Genomic DNA, 17,146 nt, shown 5'->3' on the forward strand with positions numbered 1-17,146 from the left:
GTACCACCTCGAGGGTTCGCGCGGCCCGAGACGGCGCCCCGGGGCCTGCACCGACCCCAGCTGGGACAGCCTCTCCCCTGGTCGCAGCAGGTAGGGGTAGGAGTCGGGCCGCAGGTACCTCCCACCTGCCCGAGTCGCAGCTCGCGAGCCGCCAAGGTGAAGTCGTGGGGCGCGGGCTGTGATTGACGGTCTCGCTCCCAGCCTGTGGCAGGGTCAGGGCCCCGGGCGCAACAAACTCGGGGAGGTCCTCGAACCCTGGGGAGGGCCCGCAGAGCCGCGGGGAGGGAAACCACTTTGCCTGTGGGAAGCCCGCAGGATATTTCAAAACTTCCGGTGCGTCGCGGAGTGCTCGCTTGCACAGAAGTTGTTTCTAACTCCTATGTTACCCTCATTCTCTTTCTCAAAGATAAGATTTAATGTTCATAGCTTAGTTTTCCTGTTGGGATGACTTTAGAATCCATCTAGTCTGGATTTGCTCCTGTGCCAGAGCCAGCAAGAAATATTGAGCTACTTGAGTTTGTACATGGGGCTGAGAACGCTGCAGGCGAGCTTAGTAAATTTTGGTTGCGATTGCTGTTGCTACTTTACTGCGAAGGGTATACAAAGAAAAATTTATATTTGTTATCGGTAACTGGGCATTTTGACAACCGTTGCATCCCCCAGTGTCTTTTTGCACGTGATGAATGGTGGAGTCAGACCCAACTAGAAATCACTGTGGGTGGCAACACCTGACTTGTCTGGAGTTAAGTTAGAGTTGTAGAGCGGCCTTAGCTTATTGAAAAAACATCTTGGGGTACTAGGGAGAAAAGGCAATAGGAAGCTAAATCATCCTCAGCAGCCAAAACCGACGGCACACAATGTATGGTATTTCTTATAGGAGGGCCTCTTGTGCTCAGGAAGTCCTTATTAATTTACCTATAATTTTAATTAGTTTCGTTATCTGGCTTCCTAGGCTGAAACTAAAGGCATTACGTTAGAAGAAAGCCTGGATAGATGTCCGGACTTAGCCAGTGAACACTGACAGCCTGATGAAGAAATTTAAAACTACCTTCATACTTCAAAAAACAAACAAAAAGAAGCGAATTCACTATATAGCAGTCAAGGGTGCTTTGAGGAAGGGGCATGTATTTCTCCACTAAATCCTAGTAATTTATCTTCATAATAATCCTACAACTGATAATCGATGCTCAAGATAAGGGCCCCAAGATGTCAAGTGAAGATTCAATTGTAGCATTGGTTTAAGAGGGTGTAGATGCATATATACTTTTTAGCAAAAATCCTTCCAAAGTAAAAAGTTTCGGTGCTTAAAGGGTTAAAGTTCAGTTACTAATATTAGAAAGTTTGTTTATGAGAAATACCCTGTACTCTGATTTTGCTGGATAAATGAGATGATTTCATATTTGATAGAGATTTGAATGTATTTGTGTCAAGTTTTGTCTCCTAAGTGTATGATCCTAAGGGACACATCTCATCATAGTACAGGAAGGATGTAACTTAGATATAAAATAATAGCTTTAGAGTATTTTTTAAATTCTGTGGATTGTTGTGGGAACTTGAAGTTTGTTGATGTGCTTCTCCCCAGAATGTCTTGTTCCCATGTATGTTGTGTCTTACAGAAAAATCATAATGTGTTTGCAGAAGCTATCACTGTGATTATATTGCATACCTTTATCATAACAGCATTACAAGTATGTTTGTGTGATAACGTACAGGCACTTTTTGGTTTGATAGGAAATTGTTTTCCCCCCAAATAGGTAATGCATACGTATTGTACAAAAAGAAAAAAAGCAGTTCAGTAACATATCGCAGAAAAGGAAAGATCTTTAAAGATCCTTCATCTTCAAGATAACCACTGGTTCGTGGTTGTGTAGTTTATTTTCTCTGCATATATTTAGACAGTTTTTTTAAACTGAAAAGTTAAGTTTGGTTGTGTGTTTTATTTTGAAATATGCATTTCTTTTTCTTTTTCTTTTTTTTTTGAGACAGTCTCGCACTGTTTCCCAGGCTGGAGAGCAGTAGCGCGATCTCGGCTCACTGCAGCCTCCACCTCCCGGGTTCAAGCGTTTCTCCTGCCTCAGCCTCACGAATAGCTGGGACTACAGGCACGCACCACCACGCCTGGCCCATTTTTGTATTTTTAGTAGAGACAGGGTTTCACAATGTTGACCAGGATGGTCTCGATCTCATCTCTTGACCTCGTGATCCGCCTGCCTGGGCTTCTCAAAGTGCTGGGGTTACAGGCGAGAGCCGCTATGCCCGGCAGCCTGAGTTTTTCCCTTTCTTATTGTCCTTGTCGTATAGTGTTGCCTAAACTTATTAACTCTGTCATATATTTTAAGTTAGATGTCACAGTAATCTAGAGTGTGCTGTCCAGGGCAGTAGCCATGTGTGGCTATTTAAACGTAAATTAATTAAAATTACACAAAATTAAAAATTCAGCTCCTGGGTGTTACCTCATTTCAAGTGCTCAGTAGCTACATGTGGATAGGGGGTATTGTATTAGCACAGATCTAGAAATTCCTAACATCAGGAAGTTCTGTGTACCTATGTACAGCGCTCATCCAGAGTACACCACTTTTTAGCACGTGATGCTAGTTATTTTGTATAACCAGCTAATCACTCTCTTTCAGGATCTGAATTTGGTCACTGTGTCTTATCCATTCTAGGGGTGTGTGTGTGTGTGAGATGGAGTTTCGTTCTTGTCATCCAGGCTGGAGTGCAACAGTGTGATCTCGGCTCACTGCAACCTCTGCCTCCCAGGTTCAAGCAATTCTGCCTCAGCCTCCGGAGTAGCTGGGATTACAAGCGTCTGCCACCATGCCCAGCTAATTTTCTTTTTCTTTTTTTTTTTTTCTGTTTTTTGGAGACTGAGTCTCGCTCTGTCGCCCAGGCTAGGGTGCAGTGTTACAATTTTGGCTCACTGCAGCCTTTGCCTCCCGGGTTTAAGCGATTCTCCTGCCTCAGCCTCCCGAGTAGCTGGGATTGCAGGTGCATGCCCCCATGCCCAGCTAATTTTTGTATTTTTAGTAAAGACGGTTACACCATGTTGACCAGGCTGGTCTTGAACTCCTGACCTAGTGATCCACCCACCTCGGCCTCCCAAAGTGCTGGGATTACAGACGTGAGCCACCGTGCCCGGCCCAGACCCTCATCTCCAATGCTACTGTCATAATTAAGGCCATTGTAGTCTCTTTCCTGGATGCTGCAACAGCCCTGTAACTGGTTTCTTGCCTCCAGTCTTGCTTCTCTTCCACCTTCCACACTGGAACCAAGTCCTTCAGTGATTTCTTGTTACCGTTACTATCTGATCCAGGCCTTTTAAAGTGGTTTATGAGGCCCTTGTTGGCTCCACCCTTGCCTTGCTCTCAGACTTTATCACTGCGTGCCCCCTCCTCATACTCTCCATCCCAGCTGCACTGAACCTTCTTTCAGTTCTTTGATTTTGAACCTGTGTCTAGGCCTTTTGCATCTGCTATTTCTTGTGCCTGATTACCCTTCTGATCCCATGTCCACTTTTCTGGCTAAGTCTTACTTTTCCTTTGGGAACCTAAGTTAGGTACTAAAGTAGGGTACCCCTGCTCCACGGTACTGCAGGATCCTATTATACATGTCTTTGAAAAATAATGTGTAAAGCGCATTGTTGAAATTCCTTATTTCAGAAGTTCCTTTGCTGGATTTTGACCCTGCGAATTCGGGCCTGTATCTGCATTACTCACCACTGTATCCTAATTTCCTAGAATATGCCTTGTACGTTGAAAGTGCTCAGTGGACACTTGTTGAACAAAAGCAGTGGAAAGACTGATTAATCAGAAATGTTAATTGAAATGGCTAGTGAGATCACAAATCTCAAAATTTTTCTTTTCTTTTTTTTTTTGGAGTCAGAGTCTTGCTCTGTTTCCCAGGCTGGAGTGCAGTGGCGCGATCTTGGCTCACTGCAACCTCAGCCTCCTGAGTTGAAGCCATTCTCATGCCTCAGCCTCTCGAGTAGCTGGGATTACAAGCGTGCACCACCATGCCCGGCTAATTTTTATATTTTTAGTAGAAGACAGGATTTTGCCATGTTGGCCAGGCTGGTCTCGAACTCCTGGCCTCAAGTGATCCATCCCTCTCCCGCCCCCTTGGCCTCCCAAAGTGCTGTGATAACAGGCGTAAGCCTCTGTGCCCAGCCTCTTTAGCTGTTTTCCCTTCAGTTATTGGTTAGACCAAGATCATTATTCTGGTTATATTTAAGGTTCTTTGGTTGTATCTAACAGAACTAGACTAGCTCGGGCAAAAAAGAGCAGTGTTAGGTGGAGGGGGACAGAGCAGACTATTTTATCACTAGCGTTTTAGAGAATTTAAAGCAATAATAAAATGAACTAAAAGTTAGTTGGTCTGCAGACAATCCATGCCCTTACTGTCTGTACCCACCTTGGGCCTCTCCTACCACTCTGTCGTTGGTAGGCCACTGAAAAACGTTAATTTATATTAAGGCTATAAAACCCAACAGCAGGGAGAGTGGTTGGGTATTCGAAGAGGCTGAGTGGAATCAGGAACTGGAAAGCTAGCAGGAATCCAAGCAACTCAGTATTTCTCTCTTGGGCTACATTCATCTCTGCACACTTTCTCTTTCTCTACTCCACATCTCCCAAATTTACTTGTTCTCAGTTCCAACCCACGCTAGCTAGCATCTTTATTTTCAGGCATAGAAAATCTGACTGACACAACATGGAGTCAAGAATCCATTCACTCAGGGATCAGTCATCTGTGGCCATGGCACAGAGTTAGGTGGGACAGTCGTGACTATTATCCACACCTCAACAGTGGGGGCGTTCTCAGAGAAGAATAGCTCTGGCAGCCATGGCAAATGGCATACGTAGGAGTTTTTAAGTTATAATAACTTACACATGGTTTTAAAAATTCAACATGATGGTATGAACTGAGTGAAATATGTACTCCCTCCATTGAAGTAACCACTTTTTTTTTTTTGAGACAGAGTCTCGCTCTGTCACCCAGGCGAGAGTGCAGTCATGCGATCTCTGCTCACTGCAACCTCCACCTCCCAGATTCAAGCAGTTCTACTGCCTCAGCCTCCTGAGTAGCTGGGACTACAGGTGCCCATCACCACACCCTGCTAACTTTTTGTATTTTCGTAGAGACGGTGTTTCACTGTATTGCTCAGGCTGGTCCAAAAATTTTTTTTCTTTGAAATATAATTCACATAACAAAATTTACTATTTTAAAATGTACAGTTTAATTTTTTTAACTGTATTCATAATGATACGCCACAATCATCACCACTATTTTTTTCTTTGTCTTTTTTGTTTTCTTTTTCTTTTTTTGAGACGGAGTCTCACTCTATTGCCCAGGCTGGAGTGCAGTGGTGCAGTCTTAGCTCACTGCAACCCCTGCCTACCGGGTTCAAGCGATTCTCTCACCTCAGCCTCCCAAGTAGCTGGGATTACAGGCATGCACCACCATTTCCAGCTAATTTTTGTATTTTTAGTAGAGATGGAGTTTTACTATGTTGGTCAGGCTGCTCTTGAACTCCTGATCTCAGGTGATCCACACGCCTTGGCCTAGCAAAGTGTTAGGATTACAGGCGTGAGCCACCACGCCCGGCCACCACTATCATTTTCATCACTCCAAAAAGAAACCCCATACCTTTAGCAGTCTCTCCCATTTCTTCCCCTCTTCCATCCTCTGACAACAACTATACTTCTGCCCATGGATTTACCATTCTGGACGTTTCGTGTAGATGAAGTTATACAACGTGGCCTTTGGGCTCTGGCTTCTTTTCATTTACCATGATATTTTCATGGTTCATCCATGTCATAGTATGAATCAGTACTGCATTCCTTATTTTATCTGTCTATCTATCTATCTATGTATCTATATGTCTATTTTTAAGTGACAGAGCCTAGCTCTGTCATCCAGGCTGGAATGCTGTGTGGCAAGATCATGGCTCCCGGCAGCCTTGAACTTCCAGTCTCAAGTGATCCTGCAGCCTCAGCTTCCTGAGTAGCTGGGACTACAGGCATGTATTACCACACCCAGCTAATTTTAAATCATTTTTTGTAGATTTGGGGTCTCAATATGTTGCTCAGGCTCCACTCACACTGCCTCGGCCTCCCGAAGTGCTGGGATTACAGATGTGAGGCACTGTACCCAGTCTGCTTTCCTTTTTATGACTGAAAATAACATGCCATTGTGTGTCTATACTGCATTTTGTTTATCCACATGTTTGCTGATGAACGCTTGGGTTATTTCCTGGCTGTTGTAAATAGTGCTGCTATAAACATTCATGTACAAGTTTTTGTATGAATAAATTTTTTGGTTCTTTCCCAGATATACCTAGGGATGGAACTGCAAGGTCATATGATAGTTTTATATTTAACTTTTTGAGGAACTGCTGAACTTTTCCACAGTGGTTGCACCATTTTACTTCCTGGGTTCAAGCAATTCTTCTTCCTCAGCCTCCCAAGTAGCCGGGATTACTGATACCCGCCACCAAGCCCAGCTAACTTTTGTATTTCTAGTAGAGATGAGGTTTCACCATGTTGGCCAGGCTGGTCTCAAACTACTGACCTCAGGTAATCTGCCTGCCTTGGCCTCCCTAAATGCTGGGATAACAGGCGTGAGCCACCATACCCGGCCTAAAATACTTTTAAGAAAAAGATTGTGTGAGAAGAGAACAAGAGGCACATTATATAATGTTAAAACAGTCAGTTCACCAAGAAGACCTAACTATATATGCATCAAGCAACAGAGCTTCAAAATATATGAAGCAAAAACCATCAGAAGTAAAAGAAGAAATAGACAAATCTGCAATTGTAGTTAGATATTTTACTACTCTCTCAGTACTTGACAGAATAGTGGATAGAAAATCAAAAAGAATACTGAACAACACAAAACTGCACAACACTGTCAACCAAGTAGATCTAATTGACTTTTGTCTACCTAATGACAGCGGAATACACATTCTCTTCAAATGCTTTTCAAGTGCGCATGTAGCATTCACCAAGATAAACCATATTCTGGGTCATAAACCAAATAGTAAACTTTATATATAAAAAGAACACTTCTAAACAATCCATGGATTAAAAATTCTCAAAGAAAAGCTTTAAATATTGTGAACTAAACCAAAATGAAAACTCAGCATATCAAAATTTGTGGGATACAGCCAAAGTTGTGCTTAGATGCATTAACTGACTTTATTAGAAGAGAAAGTCTCAAGTGAATAATTTAAGCTTCCACCTGTGAAACTAGAAATGAAGAGCGAAATAAACCCAAATTAAACAGAAGAAAGAAAGAATAGAGAACAAAAATCTGAGAAATAGAAAACGGGAGAAAAAAAGAAAAAAATCAGTGAAACTCAAAGCTCTTTCAAAAAAAAATCAATAAAATTGTAAACCTCTAGCAAGACTGGCAAAAGAAAAAAAAAAAGGAAACAAATTACCAATATTAGAAAAGAAAAAAAGGAAGACAAATTACCGATATTAGAAAAGAAAGAGGAGATACCACCGTAGACTGTACAGGCATGAAAAGGATAATACAAACAGCTCTGCATATATAAATTCATCAACTTCAATGAAATGGACCAATTCCTCAAAAACCACTGTATTAGTTTTCTGTTTCTCCTATAACAAATTACAAATGTAGTGACTTTAAAACAAAGGGTTTTTATTTACAGTCCTGGAGACAGAAGTCTGACATGGGTCTTACTGGAATAAAATCAAATTGTTGACAGGACTTGCATTCCATTGTGGAGGCTTTAGGAGAGAATCTGTTCCTTGTCTTTTCCTACATCTAGAGTCTGCCCACATTTCTTGGCTTGTGGCCCCCTTTCATTTTCAAAGACAACAAGTTGAGTTGTTCTCACATCTTACTCTAACTTCCTCTTTTGCGGCATCCTTCCACATTTAAGGACCCTTGTGATTACATTGAACCCACCCAGATAATTTTGCTTTTTTAAGTTCAACTGATTATTAACCTTAATTCCATCTGCTACCTTAATTCCCATGTAACATATATTTACAAGTTCTGGAGATTAGGACATGATATCTTGGTTGGGTGGTGGGGGGTGGCATTATTCTGCTGATCACAACCGTAAACTATCCAAACTCACCCAAGTAGGTAGCCAACTGTTCCCATGGCTGCATTTCTCTCTAGGCTCCCCCCAAAACTTCTGTTGTACTTTCTCACTGAATTTACCTACCTACTCTAGTTAACTCATATAAGTAGAATCATACAGTATTTCACCTTTTATGTCTGGCTTATCTCACTTAGCGTAATGTTTTCAAGGTTTGTTACTGTTGTCCTCATTGCTTTTTTTCTTTCTTTCTTTCTTTCTTTTTTTTTTTTGAGTCTGATCCTCACTCTGTCTCCCAGGCTGGAGTGCAGTGGTGCGATCTCAGCTCACTGAAACCTCCGCCTCCTGGGTTCAAGCGATTCTCCTATCTCAGACTCCTGAGTAGCTGGGATTACAGGCATGTGCCACCACACCCGGCTAATTTTTGTATTTTTAGTAGAGACGGGGTTTCGCCATGTTGGCCAGGCTGGTCTCGAATTCCTGACCTCAGGTGATCTGCCCGCCTTGGCCTCCCAAAATGCTGGGATTACAGCGTGAGCCACCGCGCCCAGCCCTCGCTGCCTTTTAATTAAGATACAAAAGCTAATTCAAATGGAAAAAGGATATTCTTTTCCACAAAGACATGAACAATTCAACATTTACATGAAAAAATAAAAACCTCAACCTATATCTCATATTTCATATAAAATTAAGTCAAAATGGATCATAGATCTAAGTATAAAACCTGAAACTATAAAACTTTTAGAAGAAAACAGATCTTTGTGACCTGGGGTTTCGCAATGAGTTCTTAAGACATGACACGAAAGCCACAGTGTATAAAACAGAAATTTGATAAATGGGGCTTCATCAAAATTAAAAACTTTTGCTCTGTAAAAAAAAAAAAAAAATTCTGTTAGGAGCGTGAAAAGACAAGCTATACACTGGGATAATATATTTGAAAATCCAGTATCAGAAAAAGAACTTGAATCCAGAATATAAAAGAAAACACAGTGGTAATTTAAAAACTCAATTTAAAAAGGGGCAACAGATTTAAGTAGATTTAAATAGATATTTCACCAGAAAAGATACAAAGATGGCAAATATCCCCCTGAGAAGAGTTCAGCATTGTTAGCCATTAGGGAAATGCAAATTTAAGCCATGGTATTACATATTAGAACAGCTAAAATTTAAAAATACATAGTGATAATACTAGTACTGGCAAGGATGCAGACAGCTGGATCTCTTAGCAAAACGGTGCAGCCACTCTGGAAGACAGGTAGAATCTTGATCATACATTTACTATGTACTCAACTGTGTCGTATCTAGATATTCATTCTAGAGAAATGAAGGCTCATGTTCACGTGAAAAATCTGTAGATACGTGTTTTATAGTTTTGTTTATAGTTGTCAAACCTGAAGACGATCTAAATGTCCTTCAGCAAGCAAATACATAAACAAATTGGTTGTTATTCAGAGGAATAATAACAATAAAAAGAAATGAAGTATTGATATACAGATGTGTTAGGGAGTCCCATAACCACCCATATGCTTGAAGATTTACTAAAAGGGCTTACATGATTCGTTGTATAGTTGTATGCCTCCTAAGATTAATTGCAGCAATGTAGTAAGGATACATAGTTGATCCTAAGGACACACATGGAGTCTGGAGGAATCCAGTGTCTTGATAATTTTTTCTTTCTGCGCGGTGGAGGGGGCAGGGGTAGGGGACGAAGTTTCACTCTTGTCGCCCAGGCTGGAGTGCTGTGGGGCAGTTTTGGCTCACTGCAACCTCCACCTCCCGGGTTTAAGCGATTCTCCTGCCTCAGCCTCCCAAGTAGCTGGGATTACAGGCACACACCATCACGCCCAGCTTATTTTTGTATTTTTAGTAGAAAAGGGATTTCACTATGTTGGCCAGACGTGTCTCAAACTCTTGACCTCAAGTGATCGGCCCACCTCGGCCTTCCAAAGTGTTGGAATTACAGGTGTGAACCATCACGCCCAGCCAAGAGAATTTTTTTTCATTTCAAGTGCAGAGGCAGGAAGATTGATCACTTGAGCCCAGGAGTTTGAGACTAACCTGGACAAGATAGGGAGACCTTCGTCTCTACAAAGAGACTTAAAAATTAGCCAGGCGTGGTGGTACGTGCCTGTGGTCCCAGCTACTTAGGAGACTGGGGCCAGAGGATCACTTGAGCCCAGGAAATTAAGTTTGCAGTGAGCCAGGACCACACCCCTGTACTCCATCCTGGGTGACAGAGCAACACAACACCCTGTCTGAAAAAAGAAAATTGTATTTATATACATTCCGGTAACTTAGAAATAACTTGCTGCTCCCCAGTCACTGCTTGATGTACCTTTACTATTTGTTATGTGGTATTCTCACATTTTTTACACAATTGCAGGCAAAATAGTTGGTGTGGCAGTCATGGCTGTGTCTTTTGTTTAAACATCCATTTTGACTACAAGCAAAAATACCCACTTACCTTTTACCCAATTCACTGTATCTAGTAGAGCAGCGATTCTTAAACTTCAGTGTGCATTATAGTCAGTCACCTAGAGGGCTTTTTAAAACATGAATTGGTAGGCCCCACCCCTAAGAGTTTCTGATTCTCTGGTTTGGGGTTGGGCTGAATAATTTGCATTTCTAGTAAGTACTCAGGTGATGCTAATGATGCTGGTCAGGGAACCAACTTTGAGGACCAGTTTGTTAGTGGATTTAACGCCTGCACATTAGAATCACCTGCGGAGTCCCCATCCCTACTTCTTTTTCAGAACTGGCTCTTGTCCAGTTAAGTAAACGTGTTTGGAAGTCCTGCTCAAACATGGTGTTAGGATTTTATGGTCCTTTTCAACAGATGCAGCTCCATAACAAGTGTAGACTTTTTATTTTTTACTCCCAATTTTCTTAACACTTGTGTGATGAATATAAATGGTGGCAGGAGTGGCCAGCTGTGTGGTTTGGTGGTTTTAGTTCACATAAATCTGTATTCCGTCAATAGCTCACTTTTTGGTCTTGGCCAGTTCCCATAAGTGCCTCCTGTACATGGCTTGTTAATTTTAAGGACTAAATAGTAACTACACAGTAGAGAAACTGGCTGTCACTTTGGGTGATCAAAATTAACATCACCAATGAAGGGAAGATGGGCATCATGTCTTTTCAGACACCTGGAAGGACAAACATCACTTATACAGCAGTTTGACAACATCATTTAAACAGCAGTTTGGTTATACTTGATTGGAAACCGATCATAAGGGAACCAACAGATTCAGACTGAGAAGCATTCAGTTTTTTAAAAAGGACCTTATTCTTCTTAAATAGCAATATCATAAAATATAAAGTTTGCAGAACTATTCCATATTTAAAGGAGATTAAAGAGATCTGATAGCTAAATGCAAAAGTGATCCTAAGCTGGGTCCTGTACTGAAGGGGAAAAAGTGCTGTAGAGGATAGTATTGGGTGATATGACAAATTGGAATATAGATGGTAGACCAGATAAAAAGTATTGTGTCAATTTTGAATTTCCTGAGGTTGATAACAGTACTGTGGTTAGTACTGTTCCTTAGGAGACACACTGATAATATTTGGAGGCAAAAATACCTGATAGTACAACTTAATCTTAAATGAGTCAGAAAAATATAAGAGATGGAGCAGATGATGAGCAAATGGGGCAAGGATACAGGTGTTCTTTCCAACTTTTTCGAATCTGGAATTATTCCCAAATGAAGTTATAAACAAAAAAATTTCAGCTCTTTATTTCAGGATAGTTGTAAAGATAAACAAAAAACTATATAAAAATGTATTAAAAGAACAGAGTGCTTTACAAGCAGTGGCTCAAATGCTGCTGAATCTAGGTGGCCTTGTACCACATTCTGTAGGTGTCCCCAGCTACACTGTGGGTGCCAGAGAGCCTGCAGGAGGTCAGCATCCTCCTGATTTGTAACTGTCCCTCCCCCCGCTCAGTACAGCTTCTTGAATGTGTCTTGTGTAGTGCTTCAGACACACTGAAGTATAAAATTCATCCTATCTAAAATTCATTCTATCATAGTAGCAAATTTTAGTTTGTTTCCTGCTGGCTAAACTATTGTGTGACTCACCTGATCATAGTCTCTTATTATATATTGCATGTACATTAGCTTTGAAAAGTATATTTCTTTTTCAGCCCAAAATGGAGTTAATCCTGACTGGGAGAAGAAAGTAATTGAGTATTTTAAGGAAAAGCTGAAAGAAAATAATGCTCCTAAGTGGGTAAGCTTATTGCTATTTTCCAGGGAGAAGGTTGGACAGACTACAGAGTTTCTCTTAGTAGAGTAACTAAGTAACCCACATGTAATTTAAAAATATGTAAATTAATGTGTACTTCTGCTTCAAGTACATTTGTATTAAAAGATTTTGGTCTTTTGCTAATTAAGTTTAAGCAAATAAATACTTATACATTATGCCTCTAGGTGGCAGTAACTGACTGTGTTACTTCCTGAGACACATCTTTAGTTGCAAGAGCGTCAGTTACCTTTGTTTTATTACCTTCATTTTAAAAGAATTGGCATGTGCTAGTTTTAAGAGAAGAGCTCAACAAAGTAAATGCCTTTTTGATCATTGAAAAGTGTTCTGAATTAAAAGCATTTTTTAACATTCTTTTACATTATGGTCAAATGTTATCTAAAACTTGGAAGAAATGGAAGAGAAGTTGGGTTCCAGCAATTATGTTCACCATTGAGATCATTTGGCTCCCTGACGAGGCATGGGTGTGTGTGTGTGTGTGTTTAACAATTTCGAGTCTGGACATAAAGTTTGTGTATATATGCTTAATGTTGTATAGACAGGATATTTAGTTGACTTAACTTGATTATTTTCCTTTAAGGTACCATCACTGAACGAAGTTCCCCTTCATTATTTGAAACCTAATAGTTTTGTGAAATTTCGTTGCATGATTCAGGATATGTTTGACCCTGAGTTTTACATGGGAGTTTATGAAACGGTTAACCAAAACACAAAAGCACATGTAAGTATTGCTGTTTTCATGAACTTGTGGTATTAATTTTGTCCTTGTACTGTTTGTGGTAGTTTTGGTTCTGATATATTGATATAATTCTGTTTTTCTATGTTTTGGGTCATAGGTTCTTCATTTTGGAAAATATAGAGATGTAGCAGAGTGTGGGGTATGTATCTTTAATATATATGAAACATTTTCAGTAAGAATTTTTTCCTAAACAGAGAATTTGTTTAGCAAATCTTAAATTTATTTATCTTGTGTATAAGTTACAAGAAATCATGTGAAATGTTTTCCTTGTTTGACTTTATTTAGGAGTTTGATGTGACTTTTTTAAATTCTCCAGAGATCTTTTAGAAGGGGAAATACTGTTAATGCCAAAATTAATTCCTCTCTCCAATATCTGTATATAATATATGTAAAACAAAGTACCCTAGGGTGCAAAATTAAGTCGTTTTTAATTCCTTCAAAGACAAAGCCAGTGGTAATTCCACTGTTTCTTTCATAGAAAACTGTCAGAATCGGCCTATAATACAGAAATTTAATGAAATACTCATTCCTAGGTAGCTCCGAGATGAGATTCAAAAGTCATATATTATTCCCTAGGAAAGGCATATTCTCTTTCATATATACTTAGAAAACTCTTAAGAAGTGGAAAGGACCCAAGAGACATCAAGTTTGAGCCTAATACATACAAGCAAGGATTTTTTGTTTGCTTTTCTCTCTGGGCCCAAGGTACCTTTTTCCTAGAATGAGTCTTCTATTTATGACTCTTGAGCAACATATGTACCAATTCTCTGTTAGCCTTTGGTGGTGTCACACATGGACAGCCTCATCTATTTTATTGACCCATTTCCAGATGCTGGAATTACTGAGTTACATTAATTCTCAGCTTTTTCTAGTATACAGTAATGTAATATATTAGCCCAATGTGTTAGGGTTCCTTAAACAAGGGATACCGTAATCATTAATACAGTGGATCCATTAGGCTTGGCACAGTATTTATTTTATGGAAACACTCTAAAAGAAAAACAGACCTGAAGTTCATCATGTGTAAGATTACATAAATCTGTCTTTCAAATGAGTTCATTACTCTGATTGTCAGAAGTTACATTTTTGTTTAATATAATTTTTGCGGTAACCTTCCAAATTAGGGCAGTTTTTCGTCCAGATCTGCCTACTGAACTAGAATATTTAATTAGCAACAGCTGTTGTGAATTAACGGACTGATATTGGGGTTTGATAAATCAGTTTCCTAAGGTTTGGGTAAGCCGAGAGTTAGACTCCAAGAATATAAAAAGGCCTAGATAACCTCATAAAAGTAAGGTTCTAGATCCACAAAGCAGAGAACTAGACCCAGATTATAAGTTACTCCACAGAGGTCCCATTTTTCTGGATTTGAGGGAGGAAGTGTTTGATGACTGTATTTGAAGTGATTTTATATCAGTTTTCTTTTAAAAAGTGATAGTTTGGAATTAGTTACTTGTTAACTCTGTAAAATATTTGCTGTGGTGCTATGTGAAAATGTGGTTGCTAATTTTAAAATAAATTCTGTGGTGTTTTTAAATAAATTTTAAAAAATACTTTTTTATGTATATCACAGCCTCAACAAGAACTTGATTTAAACTCTCCACGAAATACCACTTTGGAAAGACAGACTTTCTATTGTGTTCCAGTGCCTGGGGAATCTACGTGGGTAAAAGAAATATCCTTTATTTGAACTTTCTTACTGTGTTGATGGTTTCTAAAAACTTAGCCTTTAATCATTCTTCCTTTGCAAAGCTTGGCTTTATTTCAATAAAATGTGTTTCATTTGTTCTAATTGAGAAAACCCGTAAAACAGGCTAAGTATGTGTCACCGAGGAATGCTAAAATTACAGTACGTTTCTGTAGTGAAATACTGTTAAAAAGATTGAGGTAATTTTTTTTTTTTTGAGATAGGGACTTACTGTCACCCAGGCTGGAGTGCAGTGGCAGAAACATGGCTCACTGTTGCTTCAACCTCCTGGGTTCAAGCAATCCTCCTGCCTTAGCCTCCCAAGTAGCTGGGACCACAAGCGTGTGCAACCATCCCTGGCGAATTTTTTGGTTTCTTTTAGAAAGAGGGTTCACTTTGTTGCCCAAGCTGGTCTTGAACTCCTGGGCTCAGGTGATCCTCTCACCTCAGCCTCTCAAAGTGCAGGGATTATAGACGTGAGCTACCACACTCCACCTAAGGCACATTTAAAGGTACTGAAAAAATGTAATACTTAAAGTTAAAAAATAGTTTAAAATTAGAATTCATTCTAATTTTCTTAAGGGAAGACAACGTGTTGGCTCTTTTGAGAGGGGATTGTAGAAACATTTCCTTTTTATTTACGATAGTGTTTTTTAAGGCATGGCCCACTTACACTGAAATGCACAGATTTTAAGATAATGCACAGTGATTTGGATAAATGCATACACCCATATAATTTATACCCCAAAGTAAAGAACTTGTGCCTAAAAAATTCCTTTCTGCCTTTTTCTAGTCACTACCTCCTCCCCTGCAAGCACAATCCTGAATTATTTGATATTGCCTGGTTTTGCCTATTCTTGAATGACTTCTAAATGGACTCATATAGTATATAGTCTTTGCGTCTGACATCTTCTGTTTAACATCATGCATCTGAGAGTCATCCATGTTGTGATATCAGTGGTTCTTCATTTCTTTCTTTTTTTTTTTTGAGCATTTAGGTGGTTTACAGTTTTAAGCTGGGCATTTTCTTTGTGAGAACATTTTAAACCACTGATTCAGTTTTTGTGTTTGTTTGTTCTTTTGTTTTGTTTTTGAGACGGAGTCTCGCTCTGCTGCCAGTCTGGAGTACAGTGGCGTGATCTCAGCTCACTGCAACCTCCGTCTCCTGGGTTCAAGTGATTCTCCTGCCTCAGCCTCCTGAGTGGCTGGGACTACAGGCGCCGCCACCACGCTGGCCAGTTTTTGTGTTTTTAGTAGAGACGGGTTTCACCGTGTTGGCCAGGATGGTCTCAATCTCTGGACCTCGTGATCCGCCCGCCTTGGCCTCCCAAAGTGCTGGGATTACAGGAGTGACTAATTCAGTTTTTTAACATATTTCGAGTCAGTTGTGATAAATTGTATCTTTCAAGGACTGTTTTGAAGTCGTTTAAGCCCACTTGAATTTATTGACATAAAGCTTGTCAGAGTATTTTCTTTTTAATGTCTGTGGGATATCTAGCATTGATCTCTTTCATTCCCAATAATGTTAGTCTATTTTTCACTTCAATTTTCTGTTTTCTGCTCCATCCATTTCTGCTTTATTTCCTTCTTTTTGGTTTGGTTTTAATTGGTCTTTTTCTAGTTTTTTTTTGGTGTGTTTTTTGTTTGTCTTTTTTTTTTTTAAGATGGGGTCTTGCTGGCTCTGTCGCCCAGGCTGGAGTGCAGTGGCACAATCTCGGCTCACTGCAACCTCTGTCTCCCAGGTTCAGGCAGTTCTCTGCCTCAGCCTCCCAAGTAGCTGGGATTTGCAGGCACCTGCCATCCCGCCTGGTAAGTTTTTTGTATTTTTAGTAGAGATGGGGTTTCACCATGTTGGCCAGTCTGGTCTTAAACTCCTGACCTTGTGGTCCACCTGCCTCAGCCTCCCAAAGTGCTGGGATTATAGGTGTGAGCCACCGTGCCTGGCCCTTTTTCTAGCTTTTTAAGGTGGATGCTCAGATTATTGATTTCGAATTTTTCTTGTTTTCTAATATTAGCAACTAAAGCTATAAATTTCTCCCCAATCACTGCTTTAGTTGCATCCCACAAGTTTTCATTTGTTAGGTTTTTACTGTTACTCAATTCAAAATATTTTCTAATTTCCCTTGTGATTTCTTCTTTGATCCTTCACCCTTGCAACAGTCTGTGTATTCTCATTCTTTGTGTTATTTTTGTCATAGATTTCACTCATCCTTAGATTATAGAGCCCACAACATACTATTTTTGTTCCGAACAGTCATATGTCTTTTATATAAATTAAGAAGCAAGAAGAATTCTTCTTTTATATTTGGCATCACTTCCCTTAGCGATATTATTTTTTTTTTTTTTTTTGAGACGGAGTCTCGCTCTGTCGCCCAGGCTGGAGTGCAGT

General features: G+C 40.0%; 1 protein-coding gene across 1 annotated transcript in view; it reads left to right on the plus strand.

The window, feature by feature from the left end:
• MCMBP (minichromosome maintenance complex binding protein) overlaps positions 1 to 17,146 on the plus strand; it is a 64,926-nt gene that overhangs the window by 20,343 nt on the left and 27,437 nt on the right. Inside the window, exons 3-6 of the mRNA XM_011930307.1 lie at positions 12,213 to 12,298; positions 12,912 to 13,052; positions 13,168 to 13,209; positions 14,644 to 14,745. Coding sequence (XP_011785697.1) covers positions 12,213 to 12,298; positions 12,912 to 13,052; positions 13,168 to 13,209; positions 14,644 to 14,745 — 371 coding nt within the window. The remainder of the gene's footprint in view (positions 1 to 12,212; positions 12,299 to 12,911; positions 13,053 to 13,167; positions 13,210 to 14,643; positions 14,746 to 17,146) is intronic.

Source organism: Colobus angolensis, unplaced genomic scaffold (assembly GCF_000951035.1).
Source record: "Colobus angolensis palliatus isolate OR3802 unplaced genomic scaffold, Cang.pa_1.0 Scaffold85, whole genome shotgun sequence".
Lineage (NCBI taxonomy): Eukaryota > Metazoa > Chordata > Mammalia > Primates > Cercopithecidae > Colobus > Colobus angolensis.